The sequence below is a fragment of the Theropithecus gelada genome, chromosome 3, assembly GCF_003255815.1.
Source record: "Theropithecus gelada isolate Dixy chromosome 3, Tgel_1.0, whole genome shotgun sequence".
Classification (NCBI taxonomy): domain Eukaryota; kingdom Metazoa; phylum Chordata; class Mammalia; order Primates; family Cercopithecidae; genus Theropithecus; species Theropithecus gelada.
The window spans coordinates 147,140,783-147,161,297 of record NC_037670.1 but is presented as its reverse complement, the minus strand read 5'-3'; the positions used below and the strand labels follow the sequence as shown (position 1 = coordinate 147,161,297).

General features: G+C 37.9%; 1 protein-coding gene across 16 annotated transcripts in view; it reads left to right on the top strand.

Annotated features, from left to right (window-relative positions):
• The window catches only part of CADPS2 (calcium dependent secretion activator 2), a 576,693-nt gene that overhangs the window by 213,790 nt on the left and 342,388 nt on the right, over positions 1-20,515 (top strand). For all 16 annotated transcript variants that reach the window (XM_025379676.1, XM_025379667.1, XM_025379666.1 and 13 more), the window contains exon 3: positions 9,090-9,422. In XM_025379676.1, coding sequence (XP_025235461.1) covers positions 9,090-9,422 — 333 coding nt within the window. The remainder of the gene's footprint in view (positions 1-9,089; positions 9,423-20,515) is intronic.

The following is a 20,515-nucleotide window of genomic DNA, read 5'->3' as shown; positions in this document are numbered from 1 at the left end:
CTGGGTGATTGTGAGGATTAAAGAAGATAATACAGGAAGAGCTCTAGGGAGACAGGATACCTGCTCCTTGGTGAGTTTGTCAGTGTAAGGAATTCCCATGACAGCTTCGACACCAGCATGGTGCCCTGCTGGTACTCCAGGCAGAATTTCACTGAGGATCCTGGGTCCCACAGCAGAAAGTTGGAGGGTGACCACCGATCCCAGTTTCCACATGTAGCCACACTTTACCTGCCTTTAACTTGGTAACTGTTGTTATGAAAGGATGCAGGATTCAGGTATTTTATATTTAGTGAGACTAAACCCATCATTGTTAGTTTCATAACTGATAAGCCTGAAAGATTGTCTGAAACTCTATTATTATTTCTGTAAGAACAGAGATTATAGGAAGTGTTAGATAATATTATATTTATTAGACAGTATAATTTATTTTACTCACAAAACTAATCTCTCTCCTTTGGGACATTACTTATTATGCTTCCCTCCCTCTGATATCCTTTCCTCCTCTTTTCATATGTACAAGGTCCATGTTTTATACTCCTTTCCTATATGAGCATATAATAGGAATCAGTAAACCTTACTGGTTCATTAATTATTTAAGTTATGCAAGTGTATGGATGGGTTTCACAGCTTTAAAGTCTGCCCTAGTTTTGCTCACACCTCTGCCTTCCTACTTACTACTCCTCTGCTAAATACTCTCCAAAATAATCTTTCAACATGTCACTTCCTTACTTATTTAGTGTTTTCCATTGCCTCCTGTATCAAATTACATCTCTGTACCTATCCTTCTTTGCTTATCCAGGGGTTCTTTCTCACTGTACTGAGAGCCCTGCTCTCCAGGCAGTTGATCAGCTGCTTCTCACAAGACTAGGCTGACTCTTTCCCTCTTTCCTCTGCAACATTATTATTATTAGTAGTAGTAGTATTTTTTTAAGTGATAATCTTACTCTGTCACCCAGGCTGGAGTGCATGGTTCACTGCAGCCTCAAACTCCTAGGCTCAAGCTATCCTTCCACCTCAGCTTTCCGAGTAGCTGGGAGTACAGGCATGCACCACTGTATATGGTTATTTGTACATTTTTTTGTAGAGATGAGGTCTTGCTATGTTGCCCAGGCTGGTCTCGAACTCTTATGCTCAAGTTATTCTCCCACCTTTGCCTCCCAAAGTTCTGGGATTTCAGGCATGAGCCACCACAGTCCAGCCCTTCCTCTGTGATGTTATTCATTGTGATTTCTTCCTCTGCAGTATTGTTCCCTCATCCTGATTCATTAATTATTTAAATTATACAAGTGCATGGATGGGGGAATTAAATCATTGGTTTAACCATTCAAACCACTCATTCACTCATCCAGTGGGTATTTTCTGGGTGCCTGCTATCCATGTACCTGGCCTAGTGCTAGGTGCTACAGATAGAATGGTGAATGAAACAGTCTTTGACTTCATGGAACTTACTGTTCAGTGAGGAAAAGAGATGGGAATTAAATTTTTTACTTAAATATTACAGTAACAGTGTGATCAATATCTTAAAGAAAAAAGAAAAGGTCCTGTAACAGCATACGATACAGGATCTGACCAAGCCTGGCTGACTGGGGAAGAAATTCCTGAGGAAGGATCAACTGGGTGGAGATCTGAATGACGACTAAGATAATTAGTGGACGGTGAGGTAGACAATGGGAGGTTTTTAAAAGGCCTGTGGGATTGGAGCACAGAGATCCAGCAAGGAAGAATAACTTATGATGAAACCAGAGAGGAAGTCTGGGACTTTAAAAAAAAAAAAAAAAGGTTTCACTGCCAGAGTGCAGCAGCGAGATCATAGATCTCTGCAGCTTAGAACTCCTGGGCTCATGGCTGGGCACCATGGCTCATGCCTGTAATCCCAGCACTTTGGGAGGCTGAGGCAGGTGGATCACTTCAGGTCAGGAGTTCGAGACCAACCTCATTAACATGGTGAAACCTCGTCTCTACTAAAAATACACAAAAATTAGCCAGGCGTAGTGGCATGTGCCTGTAGTCCCAGCTACTCAGAGGCTGAGGCGAGAGAATCGCTTCAGCCCGTGAGGCAGAGGTTGCAGTGAGCTGAGATGGCGCCACTGGACTCCAGCCTGGATGACAGAGTGAGACTCCATCTCAAAACAAAACAAAACAAAACAAAAACCTCCTGGGCTCAAGTGATCCACCTGCCTCAACCTCCTGAGTGGCTGGGACTACAGGCATGTGCCACCACGCCTGGCTAATTTTTAAATTTTATTGTAGAGACAGGGTTTTGCCCAGGCTGATCTCCAACTCCTGAGCTCAAGTGATCCTCTCACTTTGGCCTCCCAAAGTGCTAGGATATAGGCATGAGCCACTGTGCCCAGCCTCGTTTGAGACATTTTTGAAGTGGGACCTCAGAGGCCATGGTGACGATTTCAGTGGAAGACCAATGAAACCAATGAAATAGTTTTAAGCCGTAGAAGGATTTAAATGATCAGTGTTTAAAAAAAATGTATATATATGCCAATTGACAATAAGTTTGCAAAAAATGGTAGTAGGAATAGGGTGACTGCCAGAAAAACCCCTGAGGCAGAGACCAGTTGCAAGCCTGTTTGCTCTTATCCCTTGAGCCCCAGGGAAAGGGAGGGAGAACCGTTGTGGGAGATGGAGAGGTGAAGAAGGGCTTGAGAGGAATTGAGGGGATAGAATCAGCAGGGTTCAGGGACAAGTTGTATGTTGGGGAATATAGCATGGAGGATGTGAGGAGTCAGGAATGATTTCCAGGCCCTCGAGGATGGAAACTGGGATCTGTTACTCACTGAGATAGGCAAGCAGGAAGCAGAACAAATATTGGAAAAGTCATGAACTCTGAGACTTATTTAGAGTGCCAATGGGACACCTAAGGAGAGATGGGAGTAATATTAGAGATCTAAATGCGGAGCTTAAGTAAAATTAAAGGTTGGTGGATCAGGCTTCGTGATGGCCTTCAGAGTATGTGTGATGTGGAAGGCCCCACACCTAATCAGCAGACTGAGGACAGAGGGGAAATGTAGCCTTCTTATGATTGTGGGCCTTTCATTGTCCTCTCCACATAGGGCCAAGAGAACGGGTCTTCATTCCTGCTTTCAGATTGTTACTCTTCCTCCCCCATGTGAAAGCCCATTTCCTTCTGGAGCTTGTGCCTTTCAATACATCACTTCTAGACTTCCAGTTACTGGATATTTATCCATCCCCTGGTTCTTTTCCCACAGTCATCAGTATTGTAGGACACCTGTGAGTTAGATGCGTGTATAATCCTCCTGTTTATCTCTGGAGATTTCAGTGTGTGGGGGTAGTAATTACTTTTTCTCAACAAATATATATATATAATTGTTTTTCTTTAGACAGGGTCTCACTCTGTCACCTAGTTTGGAGTGCAGTGGTGTGATCATGGCTCACTACAACCTCCAGCTTTTGGAATTGAGCAGTCTTCCCACCTCAGTCTACTGTGTAGCTAGGACCACAGGCATGTGCCACTACACTCGGCTAATTTTTCATATTTTTGGTAGAGCAAGGTTTCACCGTTTTGCCCAGCCTGGTCTTAAACTTGTGAGCTCAAGCCATCTGCTCACCTTGGCCTCCCAAAGTGCTGGGATTACAGGTGTGAGCTATTGCGCTGGCCAACAAATTTTTATTAAGCTCTCACTAAGGGACAGGCTCTGTGTTAGGTACTGGATTTTGAGCAAACAAAACAAAGTTGCTGCTGAGGTGCTTACCTTCTATTTTGGTGGGGGGATGGGCAATAAATGCATGTCAGATGATGTTATATGCAGAAACAAAAAACAGAGCAAGATGAAAGAGTGAGGTAGATGAATAAGGTGGCAGGAAGATAGGACTTCCTCTCCGGAGACAAGAGCTTCTCCTCTTCACTACTCCAGTAAATCTTGTCTGTCAAAAATGACCTGGCAATGATAAAAAACCAGCAAATCTCTCTTCATTTGACCTGATTTCTCTTATGGCACTTGGTAATTCTCTGTCTCTCTCTCATGATGAGATGGACAAATGGACAAAGGGAGATTTTTAAAAGGCCTGTGGGACTGTCTCTATCTCTCTTACCTTGACTGAGACTGTCTCTGTGTCTCTTATCCTGAAACCATCTCCTTTCTTGACTGCTAGTAAATCCATATTTTTTCTTCTACTCTGACACCACCAACCTGCCATGGATCCAGTTCTTTTGCCAAATTTTAAAATGTAGGCATTTCAGAATATTTTGTCTTGATTCTTTCTGTTTTGTTTTGTTTTTTTACCATACTTTGTCTCCAAAGCTGACCTGTACCAAAACTAAACTGATTTTCCATGACTCTCCCAACATTCACCACCATATACAAATGCACACACATGGGCTTCCACCTGTATTCTTTATTTTTGGTTACTGGAATCTGGACACCCAAGTAAAAAACATGCAATTTTCCAATTTTCCCTGTCTTATGTTCCACATTTTGTAAATTACCAAGACACATTCATTCTATTTCCCACATCCTCATTAACTCTACCTTTCTCTTTAGCCTAGTCTTAGCCCTTATTGTTTTCCACCAGGTCTGTTGTGTTCATGTGATAACTGATGTCCCAGTGTCTGCTCTGGTCACTTGTTGTCTACCCTTGGTGCTGCCACCAGTTACCTAATGCATGCTTCTCATCATTTTAGCACCTTGGCTACCCAGCTACCCTTGACTTCTGCGTCATCAGATAGAGCCCAGAGTCCTCCCTCCCCCACTTGGCCCCCACTCTTATAGTGAATGTCCCTGCTAGTATGTAAGTCCTTGTATTTCCCTCAAAAGGCCTTGCAGTGTTATTCTTTTGTGCTTTATTGCCATTGTTCTTTTATTTTCTTTTTCTCGAAGTATCCTTTTTTTCTCTCTTTCTCTGTCACACAATTCATGGGTTGTTCAAAACATGAGGCCCTTGTCTCTGCCCTGTGCTCCTCTCCTCTCATACTCTGGCCCCCAAACAGAGTTAATAACTTCTTTTCTTTTGCCTTTTCTCCCTCTGTGGGTTTCCATTGCTGCCGTTACCCTATTATATTTTCATGTGTATCCTGTCTCTCTTAGGTGCTGTGACTGTTTGAAGGCAAGGCCTTTGGCTCATTTCTCCTTGTGCCCCCAACACTTAGCAGAATCCCTGAAATGTTGTTAACACTTACTAAATGTTGATTATATTACATCTAATTGGATTGAGTATGGTTTCAGGTATGGTTTTGTAGGGGAAATGAATTCAAAAATGTAAGTTTCTTGGTGTCCTTGTTTCAAAAATGTGGTTTGGTTACTTGGTGGAATCTAGCTTTGACTCTGTTAGGCAAAAGAAGTGGGAAAATATAAAATGCCTGCCAATTTAGCGTATTAGAAATTAAGCAATTAAAGGGTTTTCTGATGCCCCTCCTTAGGTATTCATACTTCACTTTATATCTTGCTGGTCAAACGATACACACATTATTAAATTTCTCAAAGTTGGTTGTTTTGACTTAGAATATTTTCCTATAGGAACAATATTGCAGTTCTTCAGTGTTTTTGTATCAGTTAGAGTGCACTATGAAGACAGAGAACACACAATAATTGAACAGGGAACAGTTAATATAAACAATAATAAATTGGTTACTGTGGGTAAAGAAAACTGTAAAGAATATAGGAGTAGCAGAAATAGGGAACAGAGTACCCAAAGAGGCACCCCCTACACCAGGGCTGGAATCCAGACCTCACTGGAGAAGGTGTGTCTCACTGCATGGCAGAGTAGTTCACCGAAGTGTTGTAGGGAGACTTGCAGGGGATTGGCCTTCTGGGGTTCTAGGGGGAAGCTGTCCACAGAGGGGTGCCACACTGCAGAACTCACTGGGAATCTGCCAGTGGGGATAGTACATTGGGAGACCATTCTTAGGGATCTGGAGAAAAGCTGCCCAAGGGTTGCTGCCACATGCCTTCAGGTAAGAAGAGAACCAGGAAGAACAGCCCTTTTTCTTCCAGTGTAAGTCCTCTGGCAGCCTCTACTGATGTTGCTTAAAATTGTGTTAGCTGGCTGGGCGCCGTGGCTCACACCTATAATCTCAGCACTTTGGGAGGCTGAGGCAGGCGGATCATGAGGTCAGGAGTTCGAGACCAGCCTGACCAACATGGTGAAACCCTGTCTCTACTAAAAATACAAAAATTAACTGGCCATGGTGGCACATGCCCGTAGTCCCAGCTACTTAGGAGGCTGAGGCAGGAGAATCACCTGAACCTGGGAGGTGGAGTTTGCAGTGAACCGACATGATGCCATTGCATTCCAGCCTGGGTGACAGACCAGGAAAAAAAAAAGAAAAAATTGTGTTAGCTGACACAGGCAGGGCAATGGAAACGTGGAAGAATGGAGCTGAGAAGCAACAGATTAATAGCTGGCAGAGTCCATCCCTTTAACTACTGAGCTTCCCTGAGTTCCACCTTGAGATACAAATATTGCAGAAATTAGGGTACAAATAGACCAAAATCATGTGTATATAAGGTAATATATAAGATCATATGTATAAATACTTTTAATATTTGTGAATATAGTTTTAAATTGCATATGAATACTTCTTATGCAGGTTATAAATATACAGTTTATTTATGTTAAATGTCACTGCTCAATGAGAGTGATTAGATGAGGTTGAGAAGGGAGGTGGAGACACATCTGAGTTCTGAAGTAGTTCTTGTCATTCTTAGACAAAACATATTGTTAAACATCTCAATTTCATTGTCTTTGATATAGAAATATTTAAAACACTATTCGTATACCTGTCACTTAAGAATTAATTTGTGTTGCCTTAAAAACACAAAAAAAAAGACAGGGAGACTTTCCAATAGTAAGTAATAGAGCCAGAGTTGGTAAAGACAGAGGAAGAATTTTGGGAATGTGTTACACACACAGAGGATCCCTGACTCGTGACAGTTCTGCTTATGATTTTTCGACTTTACAATGGTACAAAAGTGATACAACTCAGTGGAAACCATATTTTGACTGCCTATACAGCCGTTCTGCTTTTCATACTCAGTATAATATTTGACAAATTACATGAGATGTTCAATACTTTATCATAAAGTAAGCTTCGCATTAGGTGATTTTTTCCCAACTGTAGGCTAATGTAAGTGTTTTGAGCATGTTTCAGGTAAGTTAGGTGTATTAAATGCTTTTTTAATATGATATTTTTAACTTATGACAGACTCACTAGGACGTAACCTCATTGTAGTTTGAGGAGCATCTTATTTGCCAATGCAGAATTTACTATCAGTGGTTCAGTATGTAAGTCTGTCAACCAAAATATTTGAGTTCCAGGAATCTTCTTGCCATTGAGCAAAGATAGGAAACAAGAAAAACAGTTAGTGTGAGTGACCTTAAGAGCGAGAACTAAAGTGGAGGGAAAAGGCTTGGGGTCAGGTGGTTGAGCATGCCAGCCAGTGGTTCAAGTGAGTCCTCTTTGACTGTATCAAGCAGGTGTGCTGCTTGCCCACATGCAGACAGGCATGGAAGTGTGGTGCAAGTAGTATGATCATAACTTGGGAGTACATCACTATAATAAGTCAGTTCTTAGGGTAAAAGTTGAGGCCAGGCATAGTGGCTCATGCCTGTAATCCTAGCACTTTGGGAGGTCAAGGCAGGAGGGTTACTTGAGCCCAGGAGTTTGAGACCAGCCTGAGCCACATAAGTGAGACCCCATATCTACAAAAAAATTACAAAAACTAGCCCAGGCATGATGGTGTGTGTTTGCAGGTCCCAGCTACTTGGGAAGCTGAGGTGGGAGGATTGCTTGAGCCTGGGATGTCAAGACTGCAGTGAGCTGTGATTGTGTCACTGGGCTCCAGCCTGGGCGACAGAGTGAGACCCTGTTTCAAAAAAAAAAAAAAAAAAGTTGACATGAATTTTTGTTCTGTAAGCTCAATAACAGCAAAAAATTTGTGGAGGTTCTATTAAATTGTCCTGCAGGCTTTTTTGGGAGAGTATTTTGACATTATGGAAAGAATAAAGCAATAATAAAAGCAGTCTTACATGGCTTATAGAGGATTCTTAGGAATATTGACAGCATAATAGATGTTTAATGAATCTTAACTGATACTTAGATACATAACTTAGCAGAATAGAGAGATTTAAGGCCAAATCTGGTGTCTCTTCCCAAATATGACCTTATTACTGTACTTATTTTTACCCAACCCTTGCTACCTGTCTCATGAACATCTTACCCTATGGTTGTCATTGTTTTTATTTTATTTTCTTTTCAGTAGTAATGGACAATTAGAAGTCCCTTAGAGGTATTGCTTTTTCAAGCCTCCATTCTTCCTAGTTATGATAAGTGTGTAAGAAGTTGCAGAGGTGGTAAAATCAGGGATGGGGACAGGTATATTCTAGCCTCTCAGCTGTTGGGCAATTTTGAGTAAAAATTACATATGATGAATATAGACTTGGATACTAGACTTACCCTACTATTGGTCTTCAAGTCTATACTCAAATGATAGAGGATTCTCTCCTTGCTGAAAAACCAACTAGAACTCTCAGACACAGGTATGGATGTTGGGTTCATATCTCCAGTTTTCCTAATCTTTTTTTTTTTTTTTCTTATAAACAATGGTCATTTATTTCTCACAGTTCTGGAGATTTGGGAAGTCCAAAATCAGGGTGTTAGCCCATTTGGTGTCTGTGAAGACCTGCTTCCTGATTCACAGACAGCTGTCCTTTCACTCTGAACACATGTGGTGGAAGGCTTGAGAGAGTTCTGGAGTCTGTGTATAAGAGCACAAATCACATTCATAAGGACGTCACTCTAAAGGATTTAGTTTTAGAGGTGGGAGACATACAGGTCAAAGTAAACTATCTTACAGGTTTTTTTGTTTGTTTGTTTGTTTGTTTTTTTTTTGTTGTTGTTGTTTTTTACTGTATACTGTGTCTCCTAAACATTTTAACACTTTAGAGAGATTTGGGGCCACCATTATGACATTGGTTACCATGTATTATAAAACATTTTGAATCATTGTGGACTATTTGGCTGAAATATTTGTAGAAACTCTGGCTGGACTGCTGAAAGCAAGTGGTGTTAGCACCCACACCTAATTATAATTGGGTTTTTTTGTTTGTTTGTTTTTCAGGTTTTTCTAAAGAGTGACCGAGTGGCCAGAATGGTTCAGAGTGGAGGGTGTTCTGCTAATGACTTCAGAGAAGTATTTAAGAAAAACATAGAAAAACGTGTGCGGAGTTTGCCAGAAATAGATGGCTTGAGCAAAGAGACAGTGTTGAGCTCATGGATAGCTAAATATGATGCCATTTACAGGGGTGAAGAGGACTTGTGCAAACAGCCAAATAGAATGACCTTAAGTGCAGTGTCTGAACTTATTCTGAGCAAGGAACAACTCTATGAAATGTTTCAGCAGATTCTGGGTATTAAAAAACTAGAACACCAGCTCCTTTATAATGCATGTCAGGTAAGTGGTCTATGATATTTTTCATTCCCCTGTCTGACTCGTGGAATAAACATGAAGTATTTACAAGCCTATGAAGATGTACTTTACTTGCTATAATCACTTTACTTGGAAAGTTGAGCAAAATTGAATTTTAATAAATCACATAGTGATGAGAGAAGTTTTGAAAGACGTATTTGGTAGAAGGGGAAGAATATCAGTACTTCTTATCTAGTAAATAATTGCCCCTATGTGCCCTATTTTAGGACATCAATTTGTGTCTATTAGGTATAAATGGGTCATGCCCTGTAGAGTGAAATGAAAATCATCTCCTATCTGAAGAAGCTTGGCAAATTATAATAAATAGATATTTCTCACTGCAAAATAGTATTTTATAAAGATAGGATGCTGATCTTCTGAGTTGTATGGAAGTAATGAAATTTTAAATTTTTTAATTTAACTCACCTAGATAGAAATAAATTGAGGATGATTGTTGAAATATGTAATTTAAAGAGAAGACAGAGTCTATATTATATTTTCTTTTCAGTTGTTATTCTAGCTATACATACAAAAATGGGATAAAGGCCAGGCATAGTGGCTCACGCCTGTAACAGCGCTTTGGAAGGCTGAGGCAGGCGGATCTTGAGGTCAGGAGATAGAGACCATCCTGGGCAGCATAGTGAAACCTGATTTTTACTAAAAATAGAAAAATTAGCTGGGTATGGTGGTGTGCACCTGTAGTCCCAGCTACTCAGGAGGCAGAGGCAGGATAATTGCTTGAACCTGGGAAGCGGAGGGTGTAGTGAGCTGAGATCATGCCACTGTGCTCCAGCCTGGCAACAAAGCAAGACTCGTCTTAAAAAAAAAAAAAAAAAAAAAGTTGGTTGGGGGGATAAAATCATGTTTCACATTTTTCATTTTTTAGACCCAGTGATTTGTCTAATAATGTAGTCCTTCTGTATTTGCATTTTGTTTGTTTATGTTGGGGGTATAAATTATTTATGCCCTAATATACAACTTAAATTGATAAAATTCTGATACTTAAAAATTTACGTGTTCCTTAAGAGTTACACTTCTATAATGTACATTTTTATTTTTAATCTTTTTGCAAATCATCTCTTAATTTCAGAGTTATATCCATACTGGTTACTTTGCATTGGTAATTTGTGGATCATTTCAAATCAACAAATTAATAGAGTTAATAGTAAATCACTGTGGAGCTTTAACTCTGTGAACAATTTGTGTACTCACCGTAATTGATTTCATTGTTTTATTAAACCAGGTAGTTATTTGATAATAGTAGAAGATGACTATAAAACCAAAATCTTCTATTTAAAAGATAACTTCAGCTGGAACTTTGTATTTTTAGTGAAACAGTAGCTCACCTGTACAAATAAATGTTGATGAACATAATTTAGTGGGAAAATTCAGATTCAGATATTCAGTAGATATTTGTTGAGCTTTATTCAAGTCCAAAACCTCTGTAGGTATGAGGGAATCCAAGTTGAGTGAAAAAAACATATTTTTTCCTCTATAGTGGCTAGAGTCTCTATAAGAAAAGACTTCATAAGTCCAAGAAATGTCATTTATTTGCAGCTTGCCCAGCTTTTTATTATGAGGATGGGAGTGATGACTTCCAAGCTCTTTATATGTCTCAGTTAGAGGTATAATTCCTTTCAGTTCTGAGATTTGAAAGAAAAGCTTATGGATTATTTTTTATTGATTTTAAAACAAAGAAATTATAAGACCTCTAAATGAGTTACTACATATGGATTAGAATATACTAGATGTTACAAGGTTATAAAATATATTTCCACGTTCCTATGAGTTTATGTTATTAGCTTAAAATATGTTTAAGTTGTCTGCCTACTAAAGAATCAGCTGGACTATGGGCACCCTGGTTTTAGTCTTCCGTGATTTGAAACCTACTTGCAATTCAGATCTCTGACTATAACAGTGGGTTTGTCCTTGCTCAGCATTGACCTGAACAACAACAAAAATAAAAAATAGCAGATTTGTTTATTTGTCCTTTCAGTTCTATCAGTATTTGTCTCATATATTTTGATACTCTATTAGGTACATATATTTGTATTAGGATTATTATGTCTTTTTGTAGAATTGACTCCTTTATCGTGATACAGTATTCCTTTTTATCCTTGATTATTTTCCTTTTTCTGAAGTCTACATTGTCTTAAGCTAATATAGCCACTCCAGCTTTCTTTTTATTAAGGTTAACATGGTATCTCTTTCTCCATCTGTTTACTTTTAACCTAAGTCTTTATTTTTAAAGTGGATGTTTTGTAGACAGTGTGCAATTGGGTCTTGAAGTTTTTCTTTTTTTCTGAGACGGAGTCTTGCTCTGTTGCCCAGGCTGGAGTGCAGCCGTGTGATCTCAGCTCACTGCAACCTCTACCTCCTGGGTTCAACTGATTCTCCTGCCTCAGCCTCCTGAGTAGCTGGGATTACAGGCACACACCACCATGCCTGGCTAATTTTTGTATTTTTAGTGGAGACGGGGTTTCACCATGTTGGCCAGGATGGTCTCGATCTCCTGACCTCATGATCTGCCCGCCTCAGCCTCCCAAAGTGATGGGATTACAGGAGTAAGTCACCGCGCCTGGCTAAAGTTTCCTTTTTTTAAAATCCAGACGGATCATCTTGTTCTTTTAATGGGTATGTTTAGGCCACTCATATTTAAGGTGATTACTAATATACTTGGATTAAATTTTATAATCTTTGTAGCTTTTACCACTTCCATGCATTTGTTCTTTGCCCTCCCCTACTTTTTATGCCTTCTCTAATTTTGAGAGAACACTTTATATGAATTCCATTTTTTTATATTTTGTTGTACTGTTTATACATTTTTTTAAGAAACAAAATTTTGGTGATTATCCTAGAGTTTAAAATACACATTTTTAAATAATCTAAGCCTACCCTCAGATAACACTATACTATAAGGCTTCATGTGTACTGCAGCTACTCCATAATAGACTATACCCAATTCCTTCCTCTCATCCCTTGTAACATTGCTGTCATTCACTTCACTTACAATATACTATAATCTCCCAATATATTCTTTCTATTATTGCTTTGAACAGTTATAGGAAAAATAAAATATTATATATATTTTACCTTCATTTATTCTTCCTCTGATGCTCTTTCATTTCTTTATGTAAATTCAGGTTTCTTACTGATACTATTTTCCTTATCTCTGAAGAACTTCTTTTAATATGTCTTGCAGGCCAAGACTAGTGGTGATGCAGTCTCTCAGGTTTTGTCTGAGAAAGTTGTTGTTTCTTCTTCACATTTAAAATATGATTTCACTGGATATAGAATTATCTGTTAGTTTTTTTTTTCTTTCAACACTCTGAAAATGTCACCATACTGTCTTTTTGTTTGCATGATTTCTGATGAGAAGTCTAATGTAGTTCTTATCCTTTACCCTTTAGAGGTAAGGTGTTATTTTCCCCCTTATGGCTTCCTTCAAGAGTTTTTCCTTCTTTCATTTTTTTCTGCAATTCGAATATACTATGTCTAGGGGTGTGTGTGTGTGTGTGTGTGTGTGTGTGTGTGTGTGTGTGTGTGTATTTCTTTTGCTTGGTGTTTTTCTGAGCTTCCTGTATCTGGGGGTCAGTGTCTATCTTTAATTTTGGAAAGTTCGCAGCTGTTATTACTTCAAAAATTCCTTCTGTCCTATCCCCTCTTTATTCTTTTTCTGGTATTCCAGATATGTTTATGTCACCCATACTTGTATCACCTGTGTTATCCCATAGTCCTGGGATGTTCCGTTGTTTGATCAACTCTTTTTCTCTTTGTATTTCAGGTTGGGAAGATTTTATTGACATGTCTTTAAGCTCACTGATTATTTCCTCAGCAATGTCAAGTATTAGGATTGCTAATACGATAGGCTAATGAGCCTATCAAAGGCATATTTCATTTCTTTCACGATGTTTTTTTTTTTATTTCTAGCATTTCCTTTTGATTTTTGGTAGTTTCCATCTGCTGCTTGTATTATGCATTGTTCTTGCATGTTTTCAACTTTTTACATTAGGGCCCTTAGCCTATTAATAATAGTAATTTAAATTCCTTGTGTGATAATTCTAACATCTGTCTCATATCTGAATCTAGTTCAGATGCTTGCTCTATCTCTCCAGACTGTTTCTTTTGTTTTTTTGCTTTTGATGTGCCTCATAAATTTTTTTGTTGTAAGCCGGATATATCAGGTAACGAGAACTGAGAACTGAGGTAACTAAGGCTTTCATATGAATATTTTCATTAATCTGAGTAGGAGTTGAGCTGCGTTTAATGTTTAATGTTTCTTATAGCCATAAGTACAAGAAACTTCAAATTCCTCCAGTATCCTTATTTTTGTCTCCCCTTTTGACTGGGCTTCCCTAAGTACTCCACCCCAGAGAAAGTCTACATCCTACAGCTCTTTTAGCTGTCACCAATCCACTCTTGTCATCCTGGAACTGTGTTGGTGTTGTGGTAAGGTGTTGAAGAGATGGAGTGTCCTTTAATCTAATTAAATCTCAATCTTTTAGTGGACCTATAACCTTCGTAAGTGTTTTTGTTTCTGGTCTAGAAGGATTGTTCCCTCCTACTACCATGTTCTTCATTCTGTTCCCTGACTGCAGTTTTCTAGTCTCTTTTTTTGAAGTACTGTCTCCTGTTCACTCTGTTTTTTGTTTTTGCTTTTCAGTACGTGAGTCAAGAGGGCTGGAGTGGGGTGGTATTTTCTTCCTCCACCTGGGATAAGTTTTCAGTGTTTCCCTCAGGCAAAACCTTCCTGCTTTTGTTGAAGAGAAGGATCTGGGAGATTGAACAATGACTTTCTCCCCCTTTTTTCTGCCATGGCCATATGGGGATCTTTTTTGGATCCTCACTGTGAGAACTTGTTGGGGTAACTAAAAGGAAAGTCTAGCACAGTTTGGGGGCATCTTTATGATTGGCTCCAGGAGCTTGTTACTATCTGCACCCAGCTCCTAGTAATTTTTCAAAATTACTAGACAAGTAAATGTTCCTACCACTCATGGCATACAGCAACTTCTGCTCCAAGTACTGTGTCTTTCTGGATTTGCCCATCTTTCTAGATTTTGGTTAGTGGTTTCCCCTGCACCCTCAGTTCTCTTGAGAAGTTCAAGAAAAGTCAATGATTTGCAGCTTGCCCAACTTTTTATTCTAAGGGTGGGAGTGATGACTTCCAAGCTCTTTATATGTCTGAGCTAAAACTATAATTTCTTTCAGTTTTGAGATTTGAAAGAAAAGCTTGAGGATTATTTCTGATTGATTTTAAAACAAAAAGAAAGAGTACCCCTGTAAATAAGGACAAATAATAATCATTTTACAGAAATTATGAAAATAAATTGTTTAGAAAGCAGCCAAGACACTTTTTTTTTTTTTTCTGAATGCCATGCAAGCATACCTTGGAGATATTGTGGGTCCAGTTCCAGACCACTGCCACAAAGTGAATATTGCAATAAAGCAGGTCACACAATTTTTTAAAATTTCACACTGCATATAAAATTTATGTTTGTACTGTACTGTAGTCTATTAGGTGTATAATAACATTGTGTTTAAAAAATAATCTATGTACCTTAATTTAAAAATACTGTATGTTTTAAAAAATGCTACCAATCATTTGAGCCCTCAACAAGTCATAATCTTTTTGCTGGTAGATGGTCTCACCTTGATGTGGATGGCTGCTTACTCACTAGGTTGACTGTAGCAGTTTCTTTAAATAAGACAACAATGAAGTTTGCCACGGCAATTCACTCTTCACAGAAGATTTCCGAATAATATCTGACACTGTTTGATAGTATTTTATCCACAGAAGAACATCTTTTAAAATTGGAATTAGTCCTCTCATACCCTGCTACTGCTTTATCAGCTACATTTGTATAAATATTCTAAATCCTTTGTCATTTCAACAGTGTTCACAGCATCTTCACTAGGATTAGATTTCACCTCAAGAAACAACTTTCTTTGTTCATCCATAAGAAGCAATACCTCACGCATTCAAGTTTTATCACGAGATTTTAGCAATTCAGTCACATCTTTAGGCTCTACTTCTATTTCGAATTCTCTTGCTATTTCTAGAACATCTCCAGTTACTTCCTTCACGGAAGTCTTGAATCCCTCAAAGGCATTTATGAGGATCAGAATCAACTTCTTCCAAATGCCTGTTCATGTTGACATTTTGACCTCCTCCCTTGAATCACAAGTGTGTTAATGGCACCTAGAATGGTGAATCCTTTCCAGAAGGTTTTCCATTTACTTTGCTCCAATCCATCGTGCAATCACTATCTGTGGCAACTATAGCTTTACGAAATGTATTTCTTAAATAATAAGACTTGAAAGTCAAAATTCCTTCTTGATTCATGGGCTGCAGAGTGGATGTTATGTTAGCAGGCATGAAATCAATGTGAATCTTCTTGTACATCTCCATCAGAACCCTTGGGTTACTAAGTGCATTGTCAGTGAGCAATACTATTTTGAAAGGAATCTTTATTTTCTTAGAAGTCTCAATATTCAGAAAACCATGCTGGAAACATATGTGCTGTCATCCAGGCTCTGTTGTCCCATTTATGGAGTACTAGCAAAGTAGATTTAGCATGATTCTTGAAATCCCTAATGTTTTCAGAATAGTAATCGCTTACTATTCTGAAGCATTAGCTTCAACCTAAACTCACCAGCTTCATTAGCGACTAACAAGAGAATCAGCCCATCCTTTGCAGCTTTGAAACCAGGCATGGACTTCTCGGTAGCTATGAAATCCCTAGATGGCATCTTCCGATAGAAAGCTGTTTCATCTACATTAAAATATGTTGTTTAGTTTAGTCACTTTCTTCAATGATCTTAGCTAGATCTTCTGGATAACTTGCTGCAGCTTCTACATCAGCACTTGCTGCTTCACCTTGCACCTTTGTTATGGAGATGGCTTATTGCCTTTAACCTCATGAACCAACTTCTCCTAGCTTCAAACTTTTCTTCTGCAGCTTCCTTACCTTTCTCATATCCTTCAATTTGGCTGTTTGGGGCAAGAGGCCTAGCATTTGACCTGCCTCTCCTTATGACATGCCTTTCTAAGCTTAATCCCTTCTAGCTTTTGACTTAAAGTGAGAGATATGTGACTCTTCATTTCATTAGAACACTTAAAGGCCATTATCAGGTTATTAATTGGCCTAATTTCAATGTTGGCGTGTTTTAGGGAATAGACAGGGCTGAGTGGAGGGAAAGAAATGAGGAAATGGCTGGACAGTCAGAACACACATAACATTTATTGAATGAGTTTGTTGTCTTATATGGGAGCAGTTCATGGTGCCTTAAAACAGTTGCAATAGTGACACCACAGATCACTGATCACAGATCACCGTAACAGATATAATAACAATGAAAGAGTTTGAAATATTGTGAGAATTATCAAAATGAGACACAGAAGTGAGCACATGCTGTTGGAAAAATAGCACTTATAGACTTGCTTGACTCAGGATTGCCACAAACCTTCAATGTGTAAAAAACATAGTATCTGCAAAGTGCGATAAAGAGGAGTTCAATAAAATGATGTATGCCTGTACATTTTTTCTTTTGTTATATTCCAACAAAGGTTAAAAAGAAAAGATAAGGCAAAGCAATATAAATCACAGAAACTAGTCTGTTCTTTATAGAAAGGAATAGCCTGAGAAGAGAAATAGAAGAGCAGGCCTTGGGGAGGCAGGAAGGATCTAAAGCCAGTGGAGCTGCTGGAACCTGGCTCAGGTGTATGTCAATGAGATTTACCCCACCTTCTCCATGTTTCAGGAAAAGGTTTGAGACTCCTCCTAACTGTAACAGTCTCACTTCTGTATGTGTTTACCCTTATGTGGTCCCTTGTTTTTGGCAGCACAAATCTCCTAGAAAATCTCAAAGATGTTGCTTGCTTAAGAGTCAGAAGCTCAAGATCAAGGGCTGTTCTGGTGAAATGTGCAGGATGGCAGCAGCCAGGCAATGTCTGGAGACTCAAGAAGGAAAGGACAAGAATGAGAAGGGAGTCTTGCCAGGGCTGCCACATGACATCGATGACTATCATTTGGTCATATCCTTTGTCCCAGAGCTTCAGGATTAGCATCAGGAGTGGAAAAACAGGAAACTCTCTTCTGAAAAAGGATATTTACATTACTTTGAATCAGAGCCAGTAACGTATTAATTGTTAACATTAGGGCGTGAAGGAAACTTTTAAAACACTAAGATAGAAGATAGCACATACCACAGTTAAGATATGAAATCAGGGATAACTGAAAGACAAATTGTTATTGTTATCAAGAAAACATAAAAAAGAATAAAAACAATGTAAGTAGCTTCTAGATTAGCTATTGTGCTATTAAAATTTCATACTTTGAATTCTTTGATTTGAGAATAATGTATCTGCAGTGGTGCACATTCATAGAATGAAATATTAAGAAAGTAAAGAAGGTCAACATGTATAGTCCAAAATGAGTGGCATAACTACAAGAATCTGAAATTGTTAGCTGTGATATAGTTGAATCGGGATGTTATAAAAAAAGAACTGGAGTGAAGGGAGAATAATCCGTCAGTGGAAAGTTTAATTTCAGAATATTTTAAGGAAATGCAGTTAATTTCAAATATATATTATTTTAGAGAAACAATGTTACATAATATTAAAACTATATGTTTTATAGTCTTAATAAGAATAATTTTATTTCACTTTTTTAAATGAAAATGCTGTTACTTAAGTGGTACCAGTTAATCAGCTGCCTTTCCTAAAACAAATGTGTTTATTAAAGGTTATTTTTAAATATAACATAAGGTAATGCAGTATGTTCAAATTAATTAGTTAACCCATTATCTATAATCATGCAGGGTGCATATATATATACACATATATATATGTATATATAGTTTCCACTATGCATTGTGTTAAATAATAGGAACCTAGAGACAGATAAAACCTAGATTTTTGCAAGGTTTATAGAAAAAAAAATGCTATTGTAAATGCTACAGTGGTATTGTTAATTTCTGCTTCTGGATACATCATGAAGAGGTTCTCCAAAATGAGTAGATGCTAAGGTGTTCTGGGCAGAGGGACAGGCACATGTAAAGTATGGAGGTGTGAAATACATGGCGTTTTGGGGATCTGCACATCATTGACTACTGTAGTATGAGAGGAGATGGGGTTGTGTTTGAGATATTAACAGAGGTAGGTAAGCATCTTATGGACTATAGAGAGACAGGCAATCCTAAATGAACAGAATCTGAAGAGTGGGATACATAGTACCTTATCTACTCCTATAATTCTCCTTTAACTTCTATATTTGTCTCTTAAAATGATTAAGTAACTAAATTTTATAGCTATCTAGATCCTGCTCTTTTCTGCCAAAAGCAGCTTTCATTAATCTTTTATGATCTCATTCCATTAACTGAAGAAAGTGACTCACCCAGATTTATCTGAGTGTCAAAGCAAAGTTAATTGAGACCTTGTTCACTTATCCCTCCTCCGACTCAAATTCTTCATGTCTTACACCACCCATGTTAAGTAACATCACAGAACTGTTTGGGTATTTGTAAGGGATAAGCAGAAATATTTGTGAATGGTTAAAAAGTATACTTCAGGTTTATGATTTCCTTTCCCTAGAAGCTTTTGCTTTGGAGATTAAGTGCTTTGAGTCTAAGAGTTTAAAGAAATCAATGAATAGGCAGTTGGTGTGGTCACCATGGGTGTCTTCCCCTAGAAGTCCAGGAACCATGAGGCATTAACCATTTTGAACCTCTTCATTGAAGGTGTGCAGAAGGAAAACAGGGAGAGAAATGTGAATCCCCAAAGGAAACTGGGAACTGACTTCTACCACTGTCTCTTTTTTTCCTAACTAGTAGCCTGTGATTGATAATAGGTTTCATTTAACATACAGTAATTTGTCTACTTAAGCAAAAATAATAGCACATTCTACTGACAGTTGCATTGGACACCTTTCAAAATGACTTTCAAAAATGACTTCTGAAATAGAAAAATAAATACCATGGTAGCGAGTATATTTTGGAGGAGTATATTTTTCTCATATATATGAGCATATTTTTCTCATATATATATATAATTATATATATATTTTAAAATCTCAAAACATTTGAGGAGAGTAAGTAAATGTATTAAATGGCAGGTTTTGTGTTTGGGGATATAGCAAGGGAAAAACTTAAGATCTTAAGAATAGTTATATTGTTATATAATTTTTGAAATTCTGAAATTAATCATTGGAGTGGCCATAATATTTATATATGTGTTCACTTTTTTGGTAAATAAATGTATCATAATGTAAATCAGATGAATTTAATTTTACTAAAATGAATTTGAGTCTCTGGTAGTATTGCTTCTGCTCTCACAAATTTTTAAATTGTCAGTGTAATTTTAACATATTCCTAACAAATTATAGGCTTTATTAGTGTTGCTCCATTTGACTGTGCATTATTTTGTTTCTTACCTTTGGCTTACATGTGGCAGAGTTACATAAGAATATTCTAAAATGAGGTCTCTTCTAAAATGTTTTGTTGAATTTGTCTTTTCTTTCTCCAGAATCTCCCTAGATAATGAATATAGGTTACCTTTAGACATTCCTGCATTTATTTTTAGATTTTTCTTCTTTATCTAGTTCTACTCTATGGAAATTAGAAAGTTATCCCAACTTTTCCACTTTTTAAAAATAAGAGAACACAGCTTTACAAAGAGATCGCATCTTTGTGGTAGTAATACTAAAAAGAAAGTATTTTTGCTAAAGTACTTCAAAGTCTATTCTCAACTACTAATAAATAAGAAAGGATTATATGGGTGTACTGTTTCAAGCATAATAAGCAACTGTATCTTTATTTTTCATGGTCGTTTAATGAAAATAGTCTAACAAATTTAAAATTATATATTTGATATATATTTTTTCTTTTATTTATTCAAAAATGTTCATTGGCCAGGCATGGTGGCTCACACCTGTAATCTCAGCACTTTGGGAGGCTGAGGCGGGTGGGTCACTTGAGGTTGGGCGTTCCAGACCAGCCTGGCCAACATGGTGAAACCCGTCTCTACTAAAAATACAAAAAAATTGTCTGGGCATGATGGCACGCACATGTAATCCCAGCTA